We start from the raw sequence: 25017 nt of genomic DNA, 5'->3' as shown, positions 1-25017 counted from the left end.
ATGTTCTACTCTCTGCTTGCTTGCCCATTATATGCCTGTCCTAAAGGGTACTATATAATCTGCACTGGTTCACCCAAATTCCAACAAAACCATTACAATGGGGCTTAATTTGGCTTCTCAGTTTTACAAATTTCCTCACGTTTACGTGGTTAAGAGACTGCAGAGTAAGCCTGAGGCCAAGAGTCCTTGAACCGAATTACTATTTAGGTGATGGTTTTCATCATCTACTTGCAACTGTGACAGCAGCGAAGAATCCAGTAGGATTCCCAGGTTTGGTTTAGTTTTGCTTGCATAGCTTCAGCAATGATTTACCTTTTACTGACCTCCTTTTTCAGTAAAGTGCAAGTATTCCCAGGGAGAATTCTGACATGGAAAGGAGAAACAAATACTTTGGAGGGTGTGGAAGAAGGCTTAAAGCAGGGACTTGCTGATTTTGGAAATATTTAGTGTTAAATGTAAATACTTAATTTTAGTTTTGCAACAGATTTAAGGGAAAAAAAAAAGAAAAAAGAACCTAAGAATACATTTTTCAGCTAAGTAGTAAAATCTTTCAGAAAGTTTTGAGAGGCTTTTTGAAGTTTCTTAACAATGTCCTGCTCAGTTTGGAACATATCAGACCATTCTTACCCCACTCACAAGGTCAGGGTCCCCAGCTCTGCTGTTCTACATGATATTACAGGCTTGGCCAGACCATCATCCCACCAGCTTGTGCAAAGTGGTCAGACTGTTCTATCAATCAAGTCCATTTCAACAGCAACCTCACTGCCAAGGCTGAACTAACAAATCCTCAATGGCAGAGCTGTCAAGCTCATTGTCACTGGCAAGTTCTGCAGATGTGATCAGACACTCAAGAAACAGGTACAGATCACATTTAAGAACAGCATTGTGCGATCTTTTTAGTGGAGTAGTGCCATGGCCTGCAGCTTTAGAAGTACTTGGTAAATTAAGTAACAAGAACTAGATATTACCATAGAGTCACAGAATCGTTTGTGAAGTGGTAGATGTTAATGTTTTCTATTTCAGTAGAGATAGTTTTATATTGTAGAAGTTCACTACTATTATATAAGAACTTTTATTGTCTGAAGTATTATTAAAAACATACATATCGTCAACAGATGTCTTTGTGAAAGCCATCTCGACTCCAAAGCAAAGAGATATGTTTGTGTATTACTGTATCTACACTATTATCAGTGTATCTATAGCTATGTATCTTAGGCAATAACATCCTTACCAAGTTATTTTTATTTAATTCTGTAATATTTTATACCACCATTCCTCATTCCTTTTAATTCAAAGTCTATCCCAGTTCCACCTAAACTCTTGAGACAAACAGGCTGTGTCTTGCAATTCATAGCGGAAAGGATACCTCGCTAGCTCCAAAACCATGTGTAGAACAACAGTGCAGTAATTCACTTGTGTTTGCCAGAACTGGCTAAGCTGAAGTTTCCTTTGAGTGGATACTTAACAAATTGCTAATTTTCTTATGTACAGGTTAGAATTTAAAGTAGAATTTAGGTGTAGCTTTTTAGAAGCTAAATTAAATTCTAGAAACAGACTTACCCAGAATATCGTGTCAAATACAGGATCATGCTACATTATGAACAATGACCCTGAAAAGCCAGGCTCAGGCTGCCCGTAGCTGGGCGTTCGCTGTAAATATAACTACTTACTTGGAATAAGCTTTGGTGTTTCTATGCAGTGCCACATTGTACAGGGGCTTCAGTGGAAATGGGATCAGGTTCCAGCATACTAAGAGGGGAATCAGTGCTTTTTTGTTTGTCAGAAGAATGGTAAAATGGATCCCATATTTCCATTTTGAATTTGTATGAAAATAAAATTGAATTTAATCTTGCATATCCGTAGTAAACCCTACTTCATACTCTGTTTTATAGTGTCACACACTGGAAAAAGTGAAAAACAGTTAAAGGCTGGGTCTATGAAATTCTTATAGATTATCTACTGAATACCTTATTTATTTTCTGTGTATTTTAGTTATTCCCAAAATTTATATATTGGCAGTGCTGTGATGCTACATTCAAGCACAGGCCCCAGTAAAGGGGGAGGTATACATACCCTGACAGACACACAATCCCAAGGAGCTTTGCAGCCTAACTGGAGGGTGACAATTGTTAGAATAGGGTTGAAAGCAAAGACTGTTGCTGAACAAATACAAAACTGTGAAGATATTTCACTCTGCCATTAATTTAAAAAAATAAAATTGTTTTTTAAAGTGAGCCAAAAAGCTTCTCTCTCATTGACAATAAGAAAACAAAAAGAGTAGAAAAGAAAATACTGAAAGTTTTTATGTTATGGGTTAGGAACAACCCCACACATGCACACGGAGACTTTCAAGCATCTCCAACTAATACTCTCAAGCAAACTTAAACTTGACCATTTTTATGAAATTGAATTAATAACCACAAACTTTTAGTCAGTGGCCACATAAGTGATTAGCAGCTGATTTGCCACTGTTGACCTTTCCTTCAAAAAAAAAAAAAGTAAAATTATGCATTAGAAACCCATGAGATAATTACATGCCCAGAGAAGGAAGACAATGGACTGATAGGCTTCCATGAGTTTTGCCTACCTAGCCTGAACTCCTCATGCTTAGTTTATCACAAGCTAGACAAATACACCCCAAAAAAATGCAAAAAACCCCCCACAAAACCCAAACCACCCTGAAAAAACAAACCAGAAACCAAAACAAAAATAGAATAATTTCACAGAAATATAGTATATGTTATAGTAGTGCTATGTATATTTAATTTTGCTGAACACCTATGAAACACTAAGGGATCTAAAGTTTGTTTTCACAAGGTTTTATTAATTTAAGTAGCTTTTTTAAGCTTTTATAAGGATTCAGTTTTGTACTGCAAAAAAACTCCCAAGTATGATAAAAATTTGCAGACCCAAAGCCCTTTCTCTGTGTTAGAGCGCCTATAAAGTGAGGGAATGCGTATGATACATGGGATATCTGTCAAAGACAGATCATAAATAAATGTATACGTGATGTAATTTCACTTATTAGAGAATTTTTAATGTTGAACCTGAGTTTTATGATATGATTACTCTGGATGGAAATGTAAAGTAGTACGCAGAAAGGCATGCTTTACATTATGTACTAGACTGTACTATACAACACTTGTTAAATACAGCAAAATTGTGTGTCTGGGATTCTTGAATTTCTCTGCGTAGAGACAGTAGATATGCACCACTGTTTCAGAAAAAAACTATCACATTTTAGACAGGTTTCTGTCTAGAATAACTGTGCCAAAAAAAGTAAGCATTTTTCAAGAAACATCTACACCAGACCAATAGTATTTTGAAATACTAAAAATATTAAACAATCCAAAATAACTTTCAGTAAGAGTTGGGTTAACTTAATCTTCACACCATATGGTTAGATTGTTTCTTCCAAGTTTTGTTCCTCATCAAACCTACAAATAACTGTGTTTTTAGCTTTAACTCCTAACACAGGTAGCAGAACAGAGTACAGAGTCTGACAAGAACACTGGATTCTAAATGAAAATGTAAATTATCTGCACAGCTCATGCCCCAGAAATTCTGAAGTTGCACGTAGTTTTGTTTTGATCAAACAAGGTTTGTGACTCAATATTTTGTTAATTAAAGAAAATCTTAAATGTCTATTGGAAAAATACTGTACTTATTCCTAGTAAGTCTAGATAATATTCTATGAAGGGATATGCTTCTATAGTTCTTTCACTTGTGGTCTCCAAGCACCTAACTTCAGTTTTCTTGTGGGACTCACCACTCACTAACGTGCATTTCAAATGTTTCAAGAGCTTGACAGATCAGTGCCAAAATGTCAACATTCATTACTGTGATCCACAAGTCCACATCAGATGTAAACGTGGAACTGAATCACGATAGTGTCAAGACACTAGGAAAGTATACAGTACATTAAAAAAATAAAAATCTAAAGGCATATTCCAATTTTGACACCTTACCTCCAGCCCAGAAGACAACCGCAAACTTCATGTGCAAGATAAAATTTTCCTTATACTTCACTGCTTATCTTGGAGCTGTTTAAAGGCTAAATTTTCTGTCAAGTTAATTCAAGTATTTTGACAAGGTTATTCCATGACAGAACATGCCTTTCTCTATCCTGCGATATCATTTGATTGATGATCTGCCTGTATCACAGGATAAGCTGATCAACACTGCAAAGCTCCATAACTTCCAGCTACAAGCAGATCATCACCCCCAACGTACAAACCTGCACAGAGTATTAGTGTGCTCAGCACATGTTAATGAACCCAGTTTCACTTACTGCAAATAAAGTTTACTCGTTTGGCCCAATACAGCCATGGAGGCACAGATATCCAAAAAAACCTACTGTAGATAGGGACATCCTTAAATTTCCCCCACAATGAAATACCTGAAATGCTTGCAGTATTACGTTTACGGATAATACATAATACTGCTATCCAGCACATATATATGTACCACTGCTACACTCTAGCATGCTGCAAATATGCACTAAAATACGCTATGGGTTGTTTTATTTGGCAAAGCCTTGTATTTAATTAACCATGTCTACATTTAACTTTTTTTTCCTACTGTATGTTCTTGTCCCAACTCACAGAGGATATTTCATGCATAGCTTTTAAGTTCACTATAACAGTGGAGAAAAACACATGGGTAGTACTAAGGATGCACTTCATAACCACATTAATCCCACATTGTTGTTAAATGTGTGTTTTCACAGAAAACAAAGGAATCTAAGACTTTCTCTATATGGTTTACATTTAGGAAATGTCTGATTTCCCCAAACCATAGTGCAATTCTCTCAGGAGGTCTCTACCAAATTTGAAAACAAGCAAACATTCTTATACACAAGTTCCAAATCGTGATTTAAACATTTTTTAATTTAAACTAGACTTCTGGTCTACTATTCATTCTGCTGACCGTGCATTTGACAGGATTTTGCTGGCAGTCATTTCAGTATGTATTCCTCCTTCAGAGTACCTCTAAGTAACAGGAGATAAAATATTTTTTTTTTTAAAGTAGAGGGAAATCACAAAATACACAGAACAAGAAATATTTGAAGATGAGTCAATGCATGTGTGGTTCCTAGAGCTGCATTACACACTATTACTTTCATTAAAAGTGGGTAGATTTCAAACTAAGAACCTATCTAAAAGGCAGAAGTTGTCTGGAGGCTCAATATTACTGCAGGCTGTTTGAAAAGTGTAAATCCTCAGGCATTACAAGAATCAAAGTTGCAAGCGTGCATTTAAGTACACTTTAAATCCTTTGATAATCTACATTTTGACTTTCAAATTCCACCTTTTAATAGCAACCATTGCCATTGATTTAGAGAAGTCAAAGCAGTTCTGCAAACATTGGCCATAAACCTGTCGCAGCTGTTCCTGTGAGCAAACACTGCAGTCCAAACACCTCTCCTAAGATTTCTGTAGTGCAGTACTGAAATCTGTTTTATTTCCATCAAAAATGGTATTGCTGTATGGACAGGATTATAAATTGCTAGCCTGTTAATTGAGACTTTACATTTTTAAGACTGGGGAGAGGGGGAAGAGAGAAAAATGCAATCACATGCAACAATACTGAAGAGCTTTAAGAATACAGGGAGCAGTACTGTGGTGAAAAAGAAATTTATCAAACAAGCATGAACACTGGTTGAATTCTGTTCATGCTGACGTCAGCTGGAATTTTACTATTGGCTTGAATGAATAACACTCCGTTCTAAAAAGTCTCACATGCTACCATTAATTTTAGAAACAGAGTAAAAATAGCATCTGAACAATCATTTTATTTCCTCTTGTATAGAAGTTAAAATATAGCATGCAACCACAAGAGAACTATTTGCATCATCATGGCATATACACTGTGCAATCAGATGGGCAGCTCAGCACAAAATAGATTAAGTCAAAATGATGGAACCAAGAATTTGATCCATCTGCTTGGAAAGGTGGTTTTAAATACCAACAAGAATCTAGAAAATACAAAAGGAAGGTATTTAATTTTCATGCTATGAGGCAGCTTCCTAGCCACCTTCTTTGGTTTTTATAGTGTACAGCACTTCTTCGTAGCATATATTAATCAGGAAATTAACCTGATGTTATTCTGCCTTACTATCAGAGAGTTTGAAATCATTTGCATTAAAAGCATGTACAGTGTTGCTTAGTAACAGAGACAGTGGAATAAAGCCATAAATTGGGAGGAGGAAGATGAGGCAGGAGGAAATCATAGCAGCATAAAAACTTTTATTGGCACTTAAGCATATTTTTCCCTGATTGAAGCAGAATTCATGAAGCAATTACAACCCCATGACAAAGGCTGGTAATGATTAGCCCTTAAGAACTACTGTTATTTTCTGACAGTTCAGAAGCTGGTTTTGTTTATTTCGGGAAAGGAAACATCAAATCTTTGGACTATCCAAAACTGAACACACAGATTAGCACCAGCTAATTATCCAGTGCCAGCATTTCATTGAAGCACCCACTGTGGAATAGAGGACTTATGTAATGATTTGTAATTTTAATTAATTCTTGTCACCCGATCAGGGTTTTTAAAGTAATAACATGTACTTCAGTACCTGGTACTTACATTATGCTGCACAACCATGGAAAATACACAATCCAATTATAGTGAAGGAATTATTGGAGAAAAAGAGTTGTGAAACAATTTTTGTAAATTCATCAGTAAAATGGTGGTGGTGGGGTGTCTTAATTTTTGTTTGTTTGGTTTGTGGGCAAGGGGCACGTGGAGCGGGTGCGCACGTGGAGGGGGTGCATTTGTTACAATTGGTTTCTCATTTAGAAAAAGCACAGATCCCATGGTCTCTTGTCATTCTCCATTTCACATGCCTCTTCCAATTAATCTATTATTTATTGAAGTATAACCTTTTTTTTTTCCCCAGACAAGGCCCTCTGTCTTAGTATTCTTTAATATTCTTCATCTTTGCTTTGATTTAATCAAATTATTTCAGTAAACTTTGAAAGGTCCAATCCCAACCCGATTGTTTCAAAAAATAGCTCAAAACTTTAGACAAACAGCTTACTCCAAACACCACTTCAGAGCCCACCATCAGCACGTAACCATAAAGCCAGGTAAAAATACAGCAGCCCCCATCCCAAACAACCAGCCACGTCTGTCAAACAAGCAAGTATTGCTGGCCACTTTCCCTATCTAGAAGAAGAGGTGACCACCTTCCTGTGCTTATGCCACCAATTTCCACAAGGAGCAGGGTTTTCCCATTCTGCTTTTCCAAGTGAGGGCACAGAGCTGCATGGAGTTGATAGAGAGCCCCACCGGAGCAAAGAGCTCCGATTTCTCTGTTGTCCTCCAAGTCACATGTGTATCCTGTTTCCCCTGCTTTGTTGTTGACCTCCTTGTTATGTCTCACCTTAAAATGAAATGTTACGCAGGCAAGGGAAACAAGTGCATCCATTTGCTCTGCAAATTCATTTGTATATTTACGATGCTGGATAAACAACACCACAATAAACTGATCTTAACTTAAGAAACTCAGAAAAAAGTTTATATTTGAGCCATTGGAAAACTATATATAAATATATATTTAAAAAGAGATCATTTCTTATTACAAAAGTGAGTTAACCTCAGAGCCTACTCAGTCATAACTTTGAGGTCAACATGAACCTCTGATTATTTCTTTTTATATAGACCCCTTCCACAGTTTAAATACCCTTTTTGATAGATTATTTTTAAACCTTTTCTGTCATCTCAAGAACAGAAAAGACAGAAGAGGTAAAACTACTTCTCTACAAGGATTGTCATCTACCACATGAAACATGCATTTAGAAGCAAGTACGGAAAGAGCTACAAAAGTACAAAGTATTAGAGAAGTACTGATTAGACTCAGGATAACCCTACTTCTGTTTACACATGTAGCCTGCCATTTGATAGAATACATTTCCTCTCAGGCAGCTGTTTTGAGACTAAGAAACCATAATATAATCTTTTAACCACAACCTTTAAAATAGGGTAGTTTACTACATCGTACCCATCAACCCAGCATCAAGTCCAGCCACAAAGTCACAACAAATTTCAGGTTTCGTTGACAAATTGTTAAATACTTCCCAGTTTGCCAAATTTTCCAAGAAATACAAAACTCCATAAAAAAAATGCTGCTGTGAAAGACAATTCTGTGCAAAGTTAGATACACAAATAAAAATAAATCAAGCTAAGACATCGCCCCATGTGATTTCCTGAGGGAGATTACCCCATAGGATTTCCCTAGCTGGGAACAAAATAATAAGAGACAATCTGTGAATTAATGCTCAAATCCAAACATAAGGACTTTATACACCAGAAGAATCACTTTTATCCCCCCTAAAACTTTTTAAAAAATGTAAGTACTGTTATTTATCAGCTCCCTAGTGAAAAATATTTGTGGTTTTCTTTTAAAAAATGATGAAGCAAAACAGATGCTGCAGTGCAGAGAGCACAGCAAAACAAGGAACAGTTGTTCGCTCGCTCTCCAGTGTGCCATCCACATTATTTGCAATCATGCAAGACCTCATTAGTCCATGTGCTGAGCCAGGATGCAGCCCTACTACCTTGGGAGCCACACACGTGCAACTGAGATCAGGATTTGGCCACATACTTTCTTTCCTGGCCCAACAAGCATGATCCTCGCAATATAAATTCTTACAGATGCATGGAGAAACCGGCCACAGCGTAATTTTGCTGCTGGCAAAGCTCACGTTCCCTGCATTGGATACAGCTCACAGAGAGCACGTTTGCTTCTCACCAGGACACTGACCAATAAAATATGAAATAAGACTGCCTGTTCACTTCATTTATCAGCACAAAGAGCAAGGATCTCTTAATAATTCTGTCACATCAAAGCCCACCAAACAACCAGCTTACCCCAGAAAATGGTTCTGTCCTCTCACTGCTGGGCAGCCAGTGGCCACCAAGGCTGCGGCTTTAGTCCTGTGGCCGGGCACAAGCCCCCAGCCGAAGGGGAATGTGCTTACACCAATCTTCCACTCCCCACAGCACAAGGAGTTTGTTTTCCACCCAGCACAGGGCTCACAGAGACCCCAGCCCAAACAAGTGCCCACCACAGAGGGGAGACAGCCTGAACACTGAGCCCTCCCAGCCTGCTGCAGCCTGGCTCCTAAGAAGGCCACCTCAGGACCCTGAGAGGGTGCCTTAATGAGTCTGACAAGCACCACCTGAGAGAGCCACCTCAGGGCTCTGAGAGGGCACCTTCACAACCTGAGGGCCTTAACGACCCTGACCAGCACCACCTGTAATGTCTCTGCCCTACCCTTGGCCCAGGACCCGGGTTCGGCCCAGTCTGGAGCCATCTGTCCCAGCCCCAGTGACATTCAAGGACTCTGGTCTCCATCCCTGTCCCAGCCCAACCTACCCCCTGCCTACCCCCATGTGCACGGCCCTGCCTGGCCGTCCTGAGCTGTGTCTGGCCACAGGGCCCTCACCAGGCCCATCCTGAAAGAGGAAAGCTGAGAAGTTTGAAATTATTCTGGTCGTGGTCTCTGAGGCCCAGAGCGAGCTGTAGTAGAGACCAGGATGTAAAAGTTTTCCACACTTCAGAATTCGTAATGAGGTGGGGGCTTCGGCTGGGAATGCCAAAATTATTTCATTCTGTTTTAGCATCTAGCAGCTTTTTAAGATGGCGTCTCCCCTGGGGGCAAGCCTGAGTTTAGTTGGAGATTTAAGGTGATTTAAGATAAACCAAACATTTCTCCTAAACCTAGTCCACCTGATAAGCATTAAAAAACCAGGCAGGGAAGAAATGTGCAGCACAGTCTGGCTTGGCTTAGCGATAAACCCCCTCAGCAGGCAGGTCCAGCAGGGCGCTCGCAGCTCTGAACCTGTAGCTCCGCTCCTTGACCATTTTCTTCTGTGCTCATTAGACCAGAAACCAGACCATTTCCATGTTTCAAAGTTCAACCAGTTTTATCCATACATTAACAGTTTTTTGTCAAAATGTTACCATTTCCTTTTGCAATGCCTATGAGGGGAAATGTTGGCATCAGTAGCCTGGAAAATTTTAAGAACAGGTGGTTTGGGCAGCTACCGGGCATGGCACAGTTTATCCAGCTTTGGGTCAGAGCGGTGGACTAGCTAACTCGTGAGGAACTTTCCAGCAATTCAGAGGCTACTTCTGAGGCAGACAGCAAAGTGATGGAATAACTCACTTATCAGACATCAGCTTTGGATTTCTTAGTTCTTGCTGCAGTTCATAACAGCAGGCAAAGTCACTGCCATTTATTAGAAACAGGGCTGGCCTTGTGCTAAGGTCGCGGTTCGTGATACCAACAACATTAATACACAGTAGACAAATAAGTCTGTGATAAGCTTGGAGCAATTAGAAAAGGCCTTGGCAGAGCTTCAGCACAATTGGAGATGGTTTTTGGCTTCTTGTCCCTTGGGATGGTGTTCCTCTAATAGGTGGTGTGTCACAGGAAATCTTTAAGAGCAATACTCTTGAACTACCCCTGATTCTTTCAGAACTTGCCGTCTTTCCCACCAAACAGCTTACAAACTCTCATAGCAAGATATACAGTACAAACATGGCAGGAGGGACTCTGCTTTGTGCTGTTATTTGTACATTCTAAAAGAGGCATGAGTCACAGTGACTTATATTTATGATGAACCATTTGTATTGTGAACAGGTGTGCTTTACAAGGTTCATCATTTTCCCTGCAGAGCTTGTAAAACCTTGGAAACACTGATGCTAGAGACCTGAAAAAAGTATAAAATTCTTCAAACCTTGCAGATTTGCAATGAAGAATGTTCTTAGATTTAAAAAAAACGTGATTTATTTGACTCTACATGTAATATATAACTCCATTCACTCCTCCAGCCCTAAAAACCTGGTCTAGCTGGGAAACAAATCAGAAATTACTCCTTTCCGGATCCATACAAGAGTTATAAACAACAATCTGAAAGAATTTACTTCTGAATGATATTGAAACAAGACTTCAGGGGATCTAAGACCAAAAAAAAGTAAAAAAAAGGTTTCACTTCTATTATTTAGAGAACTTCAATTTTTCTTTTAAAATAAACAATTTTTTCCTTTTTCTCAGCACTTCATAACTGCAAGGCTACTTCTTAACAACACGATTACATTTTTCCTAAATGGGCACAAACCTTAAACAACTATTTTATTAATATGCAATTTGGGACAAATGGGGGGGAAAAGCAAATAAGTACCCAAAATATTAAGCGTTAATGCAACTTCAAAAAACCAACTTGTAACATTATATAGCCCCCTGTAATAATCTGCAAAGAGCTCCATACAGCTTCATCTTTGTGACTGCATGGGATTGTGGCCTAAGTCAGCATTTCTCAAATGTGGTCCCTAGGAAGCAGAATCTTTCCTCCAACTTGCCAGATGCTAAACTGCATTAAAAGAAGTGTAACATACATTAAACCCTTTTTCCATGTAAGTAATTGCTTCTGTAATGCTAGAAAATTATGAAAGGAATGAAGGTCAGCACAATTTCTGAATGGGTGGAAACAGACTACACAAGGCAATCTTTTTCTAATCATGTGGCCTAGCCCAGAAACAAGCTTAAGAACTCCTGATGCAGGTCTATTTGCAATGCAAATTTTTATTTTTATTTTTTTAATGCTTTGTGTTTGTCAGGGTGCTTATATATGCTTCCATAGTTTGTTTGCATTATTCAAGTCTCCTAGCCTTCTGGCTGACTGCAGTTCCTCAGGGCAGAGTGAATTATAAAAGAAAAATGGTATAAATCAAAAGTCCATGTATATTACACTGTGGGGAAAAAAATATAAAGAAACACCATGCTCTTGCCACCTAACTCTCAATTATAGAAAAATAACATCAGTGAGAAAATTACTACTTTCATAATTACTCCTCTCAATAACTGTTTTTTGAAATCCCATTAAAAGCTCTCAGAGTGCATTTTAAACTTTGAGGCAGTGAAGTAAATCAAAGTATGTGAATGTTTATTCTTTCTTATTAAGGAAGCTGCACGGTATTTGACAGCTACAGGCAATGTGAATTGTGTGAAACTTGTAGGATCATAACAGCAATAAACTTGAAGCAGTATGTGTCTTGATAGATTTAAATACAAAATAAGAATGTAATGTTGCCAGTTAAATGGATTGTGGTGTTTTTCTCTCCTTCTCAGGCCAAGCATGCAGTGTTTTAGACAAGAAACAAAAAAGCCCAATGGTTAGAAAGGAAAACGGTATTTCTTATAGTCATGAAAATGCAGCTCCCCCGTGTTTTAACCAAACTGTATTTGGGAGGGGTGGGGGGAATAATTTTAAAACAAAGCCTGAATTAAAGAGGTAGGAGGTAGGACATGATTAAATGGATTAGATCACCTCTGGAACACAGACTTTCACCAGGAGTATGTGTATTGCTAAACATCAGATCTTCAATATGGAAACACTTCTATGGGTACGAATAGAATCAGAGGCAGGGTTAATAGATGACACTCTCTCTTTAACAGAGAGATCAATTATAGAGAGACTAAGAAAACCTTTTCTCTTGTCATTCCGTGCGTTGAACAGTGAGTCCAGCAGCATATCTGTTTCCTATAAGGCATGGGTATGTCTGCTAGAAGTAAATGTGGAAAGAATGTGATCTCTTAGTATCACTGGCCCAGCCTTTGCAATGAAAAACTCATAGAGAAGCAAAATATCAAGGAAGATGTTCTGCCTGAAAGCACAAGTTCCTCCTCCAAAGCAACATCTACCCTTTGCTTTGTCAATTTTCCAACAACAGCTGCTAGTTATCTGTCATATTAATATGCTTTCAATATACTGTGCTTGAAGCAGCTGGATCAACTTGAAACCAATTTGGAAAACATGTTTATAGAGAAAGACAAAGGAAATGACCTGTAACGTTGTAGACACAGTATGTTCCACATGAGAGCTCCATCAGTTGAGTTTTTACCAATTCAGTTGTTTTATTATCATCCAAGGTCTCCAATTTTCATTGTGCTGCTGTTACCGTCTGGGATGTCTCTGACTTCCAATCTCTCTTCCCAATATTTTCTGTGGTTCTTTGGTCCCAGAGGAAAAGCAGCAGTAAAAACAGACATCTAAGTGAACAGCTCCACCACACATTCCTGTGCATCTGCAGCAGAGTGCAATGACTAAACTAGGATTTGCTTACCTAGCAGGTGTGTGAGAAGAATGAACAAGCAGGTATTTCCTTTCTTTTGTGGCTATGAAGAAACTAGAATGATCTTTAAAGAATAAGTGCTACCAAATGGTTCAAAAGAAATAGTTTTTCTTCCAAGCAACTTCCCTGCAAAATGTGATGAAGCTTCCTTGTAACAAAGTGATCCAGCTCCCACCCACTCACTAATCATGCCATCAGAATTTAGTGAAATACAGGAGTCAGACAGAACACAGTTTTAACTATTTTGGATGTTAAGAGTCACATTGTAGAATGTAATGAAGGAGGACATTGATGAAAAGAGCATTCTCTCATCTTTCATTCTGCATAAAATTTTTTACTTGATCTAGAATTATTTCCAGTAAGGCAAACTAGTCACTTTTGTTTCATAAACTTTGAGGTTGAGAATGTAAATCTGAAAAAAAAACACCCAAAACAAAACAAAAAACCAAACAAAACCCCAAACCAAAACCCCACAAACAAACATTTTTCCTACAAGTGCTGTATTTTTTTTTTTTTCACTTTTCATAATGAAATATATACACACCTTTAAACAGATGTTTGATAAAGGAAGTACTCAAGGCCCATTGCTCTCACTTGGTACCAATAATTGTGAATGTTTTGGTTGTTTTTGCATTTGAATTCTCAAGCCTAAACTCAAAATCTCCAGGAAATTTCATTTATGTATCCATGTGATTTTAAAATGGAAGTCAGAAAGCAACCAGTGGCACTGCTCATTGAGGTAATGAGCTATGCAAAGTGTCAGTTAACTAGAGAAAAGATTAAAGTATAAGACTGACTGAAGCACTCAGCCCTGCATGTTCTCTATCAGCTGATCAAGTTGCTGTTCTATAGAAACAGACTTGTTTCAGTTGTGGTCAAGAACAAGCTGATCATAAGCATCTGATGCAATGCCATCACGGAAAAGCCATTGCAATGCTACAATGTGTGACATGAAGTGCTGTCAGGAGTTAGGAAAGCACTTTGCTATTAAGCAAAGTCTCCAGTGGTTCCTCCTCTGGAATGCTAGTTTGGTTACCTACAGTTAGAAGCAAGACTTGAGAATGAAACAGCACAGAGCAAGACAGTGAGGAATGGGGTGCACGCCTCTTAAAAAGCGCTTGTTTAATCCAGCAAATACTTCAGTTTGTTTAGTCTAGCAAAATAAAATCTAAGATGACATAGGATTATTCCTCATAAATACATCACAGAAACAAAAATGAAGCTTTTCTAAAGCTAAGGGATAATGCTGATACATAAATAATTGAGAATCAGCTTATCTTGAACAAATTAAGGTTATAAATTAAAAGGCAGTTTCCAACCATCAGAAGCGTGACGATCAGAAACAGTTTTCCAGCAGTAGTAGTGGGGTCCCTGGGCTGAAGAGACCTAAGGTGGCACTTGATCTGTTTGTGAACAGAGTAACAGTGTGACGCCTGAGCAAGCAAGGAGCAAACCTGGTTTTCAAGCACAAAGATCCTGTTCCCCTGGCAAACTGCATTACACAGCTCCTGGTCTTGATACATTCATTACACTGGAATGTCAAGAGAAATAGATACAAGACCAAATTTAGTGTACAGTGAACATCTTGGTGGTCTATAAATTTAAATTTTTTTCTTGCTTTTACTCTGTTCTGGCAGCTTAAGGGAGCATTTATTTAAATAATATTTAGACATACAGTAAGTAAAGTGAGCACACATACCTTGCAGGGTATCTGAGCGTGTAAATATAAAATCTTTACTAATGACAACCAAATTTTTTTAGATTGAACTGCATCTACTAATAAATCGAAAGCCTGCTGATAGTGCAGTAGAGATAGAACGAGACTTTTCTAATTCCAGTCTCCCTATCGTCTCTTATGCTCAACCTGGCTTCCCACTTTTTTTTATCATACCTTCAAAATTTCTTATCTCTGTTTTACATCTGATCAGCCAGGAGATAAAGAAAATCTGGGTAGAACTCAGCAGCCTCAGTTTTTAAAGACTGTTTCTAACTTCTGTTCAGCACGTTGGTTGAACTGCTTTGCCATCCAATTTGAAACATTGCTTTTCCATGACGCTGCTGATACCTTGATGCCAAATCTTACATAAAATATTTGCTTTCACAAACAGCATTTTTTCAGTTCAGATATCCTCATTTACTGATAGGAAAGCTCTCAGTCAGAGTAATTGTCTCACTTCTGCCATATTATAGAACAGAAATGCAGAGAGAGCATATTACAGCAACCTTTAATATATCAGTTTCAGCAAGCATGTTATCTGTTACCCTGAATCTGCAGAAAAACCTGCAGCAAGCTTGCATCAGGACTTAAGCTAGCAAATCTGCATTGCTTTGCCTGTGCCACACAGCCTCATGAGCTCAAGAGCCTGAAATATTGGGCAACACTGCTCCATGCTCCATTTGTTAGTGCCAAGGGTTTAAATGGGTTTGGAAATGTCAACAGTCCAACAGACCCCTATAAACACTACTGAGCATGAAAGTACAAACAGCAACTCCCCTTGAGGACATCTGGGGGCTTTCTATCTATAAAAAGTCTTAGAAAATCTATAAATCCATTCCTCTATAAAATATCATGAAATATCATGGAGTTCTGCACTGCAGAACCAATGAATCCTTACTGGATTTTTCATCCAAAATAGAAATCAGAGAACAGCAGAATTTTTCCTCTTGGGCCTAGATATTCTTCCAGCAGTGCTGTTAGCCAAACCTGTCCTACAAATTACACTGCCAGTGAGTATATAACAGCCCTTGCCTATATATCACAAGAACTGTAAATCTTAAACATAAATTAAAAAAAATAAATTAAAATTAAAATCCAAATATTATATATTCCATTAATAAATTATTTGCATGTGTTATTTACTAAAAGTATCATGAATCTCTCTAACAAAATCAGCTCTGCACTTCCAAGTTCAAATCAAATAACCACCAGTAAAGCAAGTAATAAAATAAAAAAAAAAGACCTCTTGTTTAATCTTAAATACCTTTACATTTAGCATAATTTAGAAGGCTTATTTTGGGATTGCATAAACAAGGATACTTTTCATGCCTACTAAATATTAGCATAGTCTATCTCATATAATGTATACCCCATTGGATTACTCCACATGGATCAATAATAAAGAACAGAACTTTCCATTAGCAAATGCTGAAACATCCATCTAAAGACCCTAAAAAGGCCAGAGGGAAAGGGGAAAGTTTCTGCATTTCAAGGGTTCTGGGATATGGCTGACAGCCTTACTGGATTTCATTTTTATTATTTAGCCCTGATAAAACCTCTCAGTTCAAGCTCCAGAAGCTTGCTGTTCAGTGAAGGGGAGGTACTGAACATCATGACCTGTTCTTATTTTCCTGGACTGAATAATAATTACCAGTTTCTTCAAACGTGTGAGCAGTGCCAGCAGTTTACCTAGTTCAGAAAATAGGATGGGACAAAGGCAGCATAAAGCAGACAAAATATTTAATTAAAAACTATGTATGAATCAGAAACAAGCAAAATCCTAAACTTTACATATTCTGTTGTAAGCCTTCCTGTGAGAAAGCAAAGTCAAATGTGAGCAACATAGTGAACAAACCAAGAGGCAGCTTTGCTTAGGTAGGAAGACCTTTGGCAGCAAAAGAAGGGGGGAAAAATTCCCCAACCCTTCTACAAACATTCTGCTGCACAGTAGTAAACCCATATAATCACATCAGGGAAGGAACTTCACCTTTTGCTATGGAACATCTCAAGGCAGGAGTATTACAGGGGTTTATAGAAAAAATAGTATTTATACATATAAAATTGATTTTATATTCTGTAATTTTATATATTTTAGTATCATTTTTCTTCTCTTTGGCCAGGCTCTTGGACCAGATCCTCTGATGACATTACACCAAAGCAGCAGCTAAGCTGCTGCACTGCATGGCAGGAGTCCTTAGTCATCACTGAACATCACAGATGTGATATACTGACTGCAGAATACAGCATGGGGCTTTGGGATACCTTTTCTACCATTTCCATGAAGCACTACAGCAACATTTCCACATCAAAATATATCTTTTTTTTTTTTTTAAACTGTTTTAAATAATTCACAGAAAATGTAAGGATTTCAGGTAGCTGTGATGTTCAGGAGGCAGTGGATCAAAGCATGGTCTCTCTCTCTCCTCCTCCTTCACACCTTCCCAGAAGATCTGATTTCAGGGTTGGAAGCTGAGAAGTGCAGAGAAATGTAAGAAGGAGACATAAATTAGTAGCAAAAAGCCTCTGTCTAAAACTGGACCTGCATGGTCCCAGTGCTTGAAATACCTGTATTACAAACTAATTTTACAAACTGGTTGCAATCAAGTTGGTAAAAATAATACTGTTTTGATCATGCTCTATCAAGCAAAAAAGCAAAATGATTGAATTTAAACATCCAGACTTGCATGGGTGTAACAGCAGAATCTGGACACTGAGTTTAAAGCAGCTATCTTATCTTTGATGCCTAAACATTTCCATGTGTACAGACAAAAATATTTTCCAAGAATGGTGTTAGTTTATGTTCTGCAGCTTGCTTTTTTGCTTCGTCAAGGCCTTTTCATACAAGTTTAACAGAGGTGTGTCCAACAATTAATTTTCAGATAAATTCATGAAAGTGAGATTAGACTATGGCTACATGATGAAATTGTTTGCACTCTGTATGGTTTTCTTTGTTTCGTGAAACCTACTATTTATGGAAATAGAAAATTATTCATTTCTTGAGAAGTCCAGTTTCTATGGAAATAGAAAATTATTCATTTCTTGAGAAGTCCAATTTCATGTTTAATCATTTGACTTCCTTCTATGAATAAAAGGAACTTTTCACGTAGACAATATCCATGCCTCAGTCAGATTTGATTCCACAGATTTCAGTAGCGTGCATTTGATTTATTATTTTTCCCTGTGATGTCTCACAAATAGCTAATACACTTGCTTAAGTCAGACAGGTTCTCCACTCAGTTTGAACTTCATTTTATTACGTGTTCACAGAGAAACAAAGAGTGCCAAAATTAATTTGTTCAACTTAATTTGCTACCCCATACTCATAATGAGTGAGCTTTCACTATAGTTTTTGCAATTAGTGTTTTAATAATGTTGTTCAAGCATAGATTATAGTCCAGTTGCTTTGGGAAGAGTTTTATGAATACTTCTGATCAACTAAGAACCATGAGTCTTCTGGAAAAGTGTTACATGAACAAATTGATGTGCAGAATACCCGATTAATCTGTTTGGAATTTTTGGTTTGGTGGTTTTTACATGATTTTTTTGTTGTTTTTTCCTTTTTTACAATATGACATGAAATGTAACTCCAAAATCTGGTAGAAAGTAAAACAGGAATTAATTTTAATGATGTTTTAATGTATATGTTTTGTTGGGGAGGAAGGCAGAGATTTAGCTGAAGTTCTACTTGATCATAGTGGAGTTGTATGTTCTTCTTCAGCTTGTGAATTTGGGTTACTTTAATAAATGTAAATTGAGAAATTTTATTCATTTCTAAATGGTCTTGTTTTTCTGAAATGGCAGAACTATCTGACCTTTGCCCAGGTACAACAGCAGTTGATACAACCTGCCTCTCAGCAAAGGACACCAGATATCAAAATCATTCAGAGTGGAAGGTTACTATCCAAGTGCTAATCTTCAAACTTCAAGTCTACAGATGAAAAACAAGCTATGCAGGAGAAGAACGTTCACCATTTACATGATCCATGAAGGCAAACACATACAAACCCCAAAACAGAACAGATTGATTACCCAGCAATCTGTAAAAGAAATTTCAGTTAGGCCAAAGTGTGGAATCAATCTGCTCAGTCCACTTGCTGATGTTTTTTTATGGACCTGGACTCTCCTGTTGTCATCTGTCTTTAGTCCCACTCGCAGTGATCCTGCTGTGCTGTGTTAACTCCAGTATAGCATCACTATCTGGATCATATTTAGCTGGATGAAATGGAGATTCATCTGTCTGTCTAAATCCTTCTGTTAAAACTGGAGGTGAATGATTGCACATTGACAGCCTGATTTACCTTCAGCCCCTGCAGAGTCCAGAATGGGAACTAGGGGAATACTGAGAATGACAATGTGCTAACAACCCATATTTTATATCCTGGAGAGGCCTCAACAGTGGGCATATACTCCTGTATCTCATTACAGAATAGTTCTAGCACCGCCTCAGCAGCATCTGGTTCTTGCATTGCTGGAGACATTATCTAGGCGTAAATGTGCTGATCTACACCAGAAGAGAAACTCCTACACCCATCAGATACTGCATGAAGATGAGAGTTTAACTGGCTTCTGTTAGAATAGCGAGTGTCTAGTTGCTCACGTACTTATTTAGATTATAAACTTTTTCCTGTAGGTGTGATCCCTCACTAACTACCATGTGCTCATCTCAGTGCTTTAAAAATTGTAAGGGGAAGGACCTTATGCTTTTTTGCATCTTTGAGCTGTTGTTGAGTCCTCCCATGACCCTGCTAGCCTTACAGATGCCACAGAATAGGCTTGAGTATGAGAACCTGCCACACTCTTGTGCGTGACAGAAAGCCCATCCCAAGAACAAGCTAATTAAGCAGATGTCCTGTGTCAGGTCAGTCCTTCTCATTGCTTCATTAAATATCTTTTTTTCTGTTTGGCACAGAACAGATTGTTGGTGCTTGGTTTCTGGCAATTCTGGGACTGCCAATACCTTTATCCACTGCTTTTATTTTAGTGTATTTCACACTTTTTTCAAGCAAATAAAAATCTGAATGTATATTGTATTACAACAGCTTCTAGCTAGGCATATAAAATACTTTCTAAACAGTAAGCATCTCTGCATTGGTCATGTAATGAAGCTGCAATACACTCAGTCTTAATTATGACTTAGACATCAATGGTAAAAAAATGATACTCTTTGCTGGGTAAAAAACTGGCTGAATGGCCAGGCCCTAAGAGTGGTGGTGAATGGAATTAAAACCAGTTGGTGGCCAGTCACAGTTGGTGTTCCCAGGGCTCAATACTGGGGCTAGCTCCATTTTAGATCTTTCTTGACAATCTGGACAAGAGGATCAAGTGCACCCTCAGTAAACTTGCAGACAACACCAAGTTGTCGGGGTGGGGGTGGGGGTGGTGGAAGTTGTTCTGCTTGAGGGCAGGCAAGCTCTGCAGAGGGGTCTGGACAGGCTGGACCAATGGGCCGAGGCCAGTTGTATGAGGTTCAATGAGGAGAAGTGACAGATCCTGCGCTGGGGTCACACCAGCCCCACACAGCGCTACAGGCTGGGGCAGAGCGGCTGGGAAGTGCCTGGTGGGAACGGGCCCGGGGTGCTGGGTGACAGCTGGCTGGGCATGAGCCAGCAGTGTGCCCAGGTGGCCAAGAAGGCCAACAGCATCCTGGCTTGTATCCAAAAGTGTGGCCAACAGGACCAGGGCAGCGATCATCCCTCTGTATTCGGCACTGGAGAGGCCACACCTTGAATGCTGTGTTCAGTTTTGGGCTCCTCACTACAAGACAGACGCTGAGGTGCTACAGCATGTCCAAAGAAAGGGCAACAAAGTTGGTGAAGGGTCTAGAGTTTAGCCTGGAGAAGAGGAGGGTCAGGGAAGACCTTATTGCTCTCTACGACTACCTGGAAGGAGGTTGTAGTGAGATGAGTGTTGGTCTCTTTTCCCAAGTAATAAGACAAGAGGAAATGGCCTCAGATTGCACCAGGGGAGGTTTAGATGGGGCATGAGGAAAAATTTCTTTACCAAAAGGGTTGTCAAGCATTGGAACAGGCTGCCCAGGCAAGTGGTTGAGTCACCAGCCCTGGAGTTATTAAAGAGAGGTACAGATGTGATGCTTAGGGACATGGCTTAGTGGTGGATTTGGCAGTGCTGGGTTAATGGTTGGACTTGATATTAAAGGTCTTTTCCAACCTAAATGATTCTATAAATCTATTTCACAGGAGATACTTTGGCAAGAATCCACCAACCCTACAAAAGAACAGTTACACATTTCACTGTTTCTCACCTGATGCGTCAATAGCAGAAGTAGAAACACATCCCAAAGTCATGAGAGCTACCTTTTTTTGCTCCATACCCTAGATCTTATCACTCCCATTCTTTCCTCTCCTTATCCAGTTCCTGTTCACACATATTAAGTAGCATCCGCAAATGTGGAGGGAAAAAAAAAAAAAAAAGATACCAACACATAGATACAAAAATAGTAGGATATAAACATGTCCCAGAGCACTAAAGCTGAAAAAGCTTTTGATGAATTAAAAGATGCAATATTAATAATATATAAAGGCAAAAAAAGTACCAAGAAAGCTTGGAGCACATGCTGGATATCAGATTCTGCTGATCCTGACCTCTTCAAAGTACTGCCAAAAATCTTCAGAATATATTAAATAGTATTAATCTTCAAAACTAAGGTTAGAACGTATTACCTTAACAAATGAATTATGATAAGGGGGTCCCCACAATTCAAACACATGTGTCTGGTCTGGGGCTCATGTTAGGATTTTGCTATATTACATACATAAGCAGCATTTGGATATTTGCATAAGATTTGGAATTGAGCAGCTTCTCACTGATCTTGTAGGTCATAATAAATATAAAACAATATTGAAAAGATCAAATTGTCAATCAAGGATTATAAGAACTGGCAATATTTTGTGACTAAAAGATAGCAGACTTTTTAAAATATAGCTCAACAAACTACCTTATTCAGGAAATCTGTATCTACTGAAACTCCTAGAAAAAGACATTATTTATCCTCAGAGTTTTGGACTCGGCTTGATAACAAATGGGATGAAAGGCTTCATAGGATAAAGGAGGCTTCTGAAATGCTAACATTGATGTGTGTTTTTTTCCATTTATCAGTCTGTGGTGAGCCTTCATAAGCTTTTCAAAGTGGAGTACCAGAGTTACTTCTATTTCTAAAACTGAAATAAGAAATTACTACCAAAATGAATTTCAGCTGGAATATAGCCAATTATTAGCATCAAAACATTTTAGAGCTCATGTCACTAGACACAGGGAATACTCTTTGTGAGTGACAACATCATAGAAAACTTTATTTTTAATCATCAAAAAAGCAAACAACTGCAACAAAATTACAATAACTGCTACTTTTTCTCAGCTGTGCTCAAAATACATGTCCTGAAGGAAATTACTACACACTCTCCTTTTGAGATTCAGCTGGTTTTGTTACTTTTTTGATTAAAAAAATTAAATTTTTCTTCTGAATCTCTTCAAAGAGATAGGTAATACTAGCCTCTGCACTCAGTATTATGTAGTAAAGGCCTAGGTTTACTCAGCCATGGCCAACTGATGTGCTCTTGGCTTGTAATCAGATGCTAAAAAGAACAGATGGCTTAACCAAATTTAATTTGCTATTTTATTTATCCTTATGCTACCCCTTTATCATACAAATATTAAACATTTATATTATACAGTTAGAAAAACAAGACAATGCTTAGAGCTAGTTTATGAGCTAATCTGATGAATAACCATCAATCCTGAGATGTAAAATAAATCACTTAAGTAGGATTCCAGGTCATTGGTTTTTTTTTTCTGACAGATGGAAACAGCAACGACTGTCATTAGAAATTATAGTATTCAGTAATGCTTGCCAGCTCAGCCGTTGATGGCAGTAATGCTGCGTCAGTGATTGTTTGGAGAAAAACATACATACAATAAAAAAACCCCATCATCTCCAACTGCATGAAAAAGCAAAGAATTTCTTAAAAGTAAGCTCAAGCATTGAAATCTGGCAGTCTACTATTTCCAAGATGCTTCTCAGTGCTCGACAGGGAATGATGACATCTGCAATTTGTTTGATTACTTCTTGTGATCATTTATTCATTGTGAGATCTGGGCTTGATCATCTCCACGTTATTGTCTTAGCAGTGTTCATGGGATCAGACTATTTTATCTGATACTGTAGACCTCATCATCGTAAAGTTAAAACTTCTGAAGACTTTGCAGTATTGTTTTGGCACTCTGTCAGGATAACTCCTGCTGTCATCCTTCTTAGGAGACGTGACTCAAAGTAAGATTATTGCGGGGCAAGAGCCTGCAGTGCTACAAATTAGGTCATTAATTGTAAAGTAAGTTCAAACCCTATGGTTTTGCAAAGACGGTTTTGGATAAATAGGCTCAGTGCATTTTTGGAGTCTCCTTTTAGGAACATATTCATCATGGGTCATATTGTTAAGTATAAATTGCTGCATTTTTGGTACCTTTATTTTAATAATGTATTTCTAGGTATTCTGTATATAAGGCTGCTACAGCCTTACTGAGCTAACTCCAGAGAACCTCATAAAAAATCCGGTACAGAGTCTAATGCCACATTCATGCTTAAAATGGTCATTGATAACTCAAATTTCTGCACTTTGAAACTGTAACTGTGTATTTAATCTGAGATGAATATACATTACTTTTCCAATATTTTTTTACATATTATATGATACACACTCACACACATATATATATATATTTCTGCAAAATAGCAGACATGGAGTCAAAGAACATCTTCAAGATTATCTGTGCTTGAGCCCCTTAATTTGTCTGGTCACTTAGGCACAACAGAAAACAGAACTGAGCTCATAAATTCCATTCTTTATATATTTATACACTGATTCATTTAGAGGCTCCCTGTTGAAAACATCAGTCACCTCAGGACACAGCATCAATAGACAATTAATATTACATTTAATGCCAAGTACTTGTTAATGAAAACTAAACAGATGCAAGTGCAGTGATGCAAACACACTACCATTTCTCAGATAGTTTAGGCAAAACATGAAAGGTAAAGTAAAAAATGCTTTTCCATGACTATATTTCATTTGATCTTCTTAGCCTACATATAATGCCCACTGTAGTGCTTAACTTGAAAGATATTTACCTCTGATCCTTACATGATCAAATTAGTGAATATGCAAGAATCAATGAATTTATTATGTGGAGCATATGTACAACTCTGCTGCTACTAGAAATTTCTACACTCTTAGTTCTGCAGGCACCTGCCTTACTCGTAAGTCTCAGTGAAGTGACCGAGGAAAGAAAAAGTCCAGTACTTCTCTATTGGGGAATAAAAGATAATTGGTACATCCCGACTGGGTTTCCTCTTGCTTTGTCAGCCCCATGTAATTCAGCAAGAGAGACGATACTGTGCCATTAAGACCAGTTATACTGCAACAACATCTGATAAGACATCTACCATTACATAATGTAACAATAAAGTATCCAGCAACCAAATGAGTGCAAAAAACCCAAAATGAATCAAAATTCACATGCAACAGAAAAGAACAAAGTAAGTTAAATTCACTTCCTCATGTCAAGTGTTTATGCAACTCAAGTAGCAAGATCCTTTAGCCAGCCCACCCCCCTTGAGACTTTCAGCTGTTTTCACAGGTGTGGAGTAAAACACACATTATAAAAGGTATGCAAATAAAACAAGGTCAAAGGAATAATCTATCAGTTGATCACTGAGCTGTTCTGCTGTATAGCTGATAAAAAGCAGGACAAAACAGGTTATAAAAGCAGCACGGAAGAACTAAAAACATTGGGGGGGTTTCCTTAAAAAAAAAGACATGTGGGTGCTCTTACTTCTAATAGGTGCTGCAGCTGTTTCTGCTCACCTGCAGGATCTTGCCTTTGATGGGTAAGAACAGACATCAAGTTTCATATTTGCACAATTTCCTCTGCATGAGCAGAAGCCTTCCAATTGACTTACCCGTTTCAAACCCGGTCTTTCTCTCCCCTTTCAGGCAGAAGGTGTTTCGTGTGATTCCACAAAATGATGAGCAGGTGGAAATCATCAATTCCCTTGCCAGCAACATGCAGGTAAAGAACTTGGGGAAGGGACTCTTGTATTTGAAAGGAATGGTTTTCCTCTTGTTCAACTAATGTGTGT

The 25017-nt window shown here is 38.2% G+C and overlaps 2 protein-coding genes and 1 long non-coding RNA gene across 6 annotated transcripts in view; 2 read left to right on the top strand and 1 right to left on the bottom strand.

Annotated features, from left to right (window-relative positions):
• AGTR1 (angiotensin II receptor type 1) overlaps positions 1-3645 on the top strand; it is a 24648-nt gene extending 21003 nt beyond the window's left edge. For both annotated transcript variants that reach the window (XM_080410126.1, XM_080410127.1), the window contains exon 2: positions 1-3645. This exon is cut by the window's left edge and continues 4986 nt beyond it. The gene's annotated coding sequence lies outside the window, so the exon portion shown is untranslated.
• CPB1 (carboxypeptidase B1) overlaps positions 1-25017 on the top strand; it is a gene marked incomplete at its 5' end in the record, with an annotated part of 83292 nt that overhangs the window by 20986 nt on the left and 37289 nt on the right. Inside the window, 2 exons of one of the 3 annotated variants that reach the window (XM_080410121.1) lie at positions 24682-24765; positions 24872-24947. In XM_080410121.1, the coding sequence (XP_080266247.1) occupies positions 24695-24765; positions 24872-24947 (147 nt within the window). Of the gene's footprint in view, positions 1-24681; positions 24948-25017 lie in introns of those variants that run through there. The other 2 variants (XM_080410122.1, XM_080410120.1) reach the window with 2 other exon arrangements.
• The window catches only part of LOC308072785, a 34528-nt gene continuing 9962 nt past the window's right edge, over positions 452-25017 (bottom strand). The window contains exon 2 of the long non-coding RNA XR_013931786.1: positions 452-25017. This is a non-coding gene — a long non-coding RNA (uncharacterized lncRNA).

This window comes from Falco punctatus (genome assembly GCF_963210335.1).
Source record: "Falco punctatus genome assembly, chromosome: 13".
NCBI classification, from domain to species: Eukaryota; Metazoa; Chordata; class Aves; order Falconiformes; family Falconidae; genus Falco; species Falco punctatus.
Note: the sequence above shows the minus strand (reverse complement) of the source record. Positions and strands in the feature narration are given on the sequence as shown.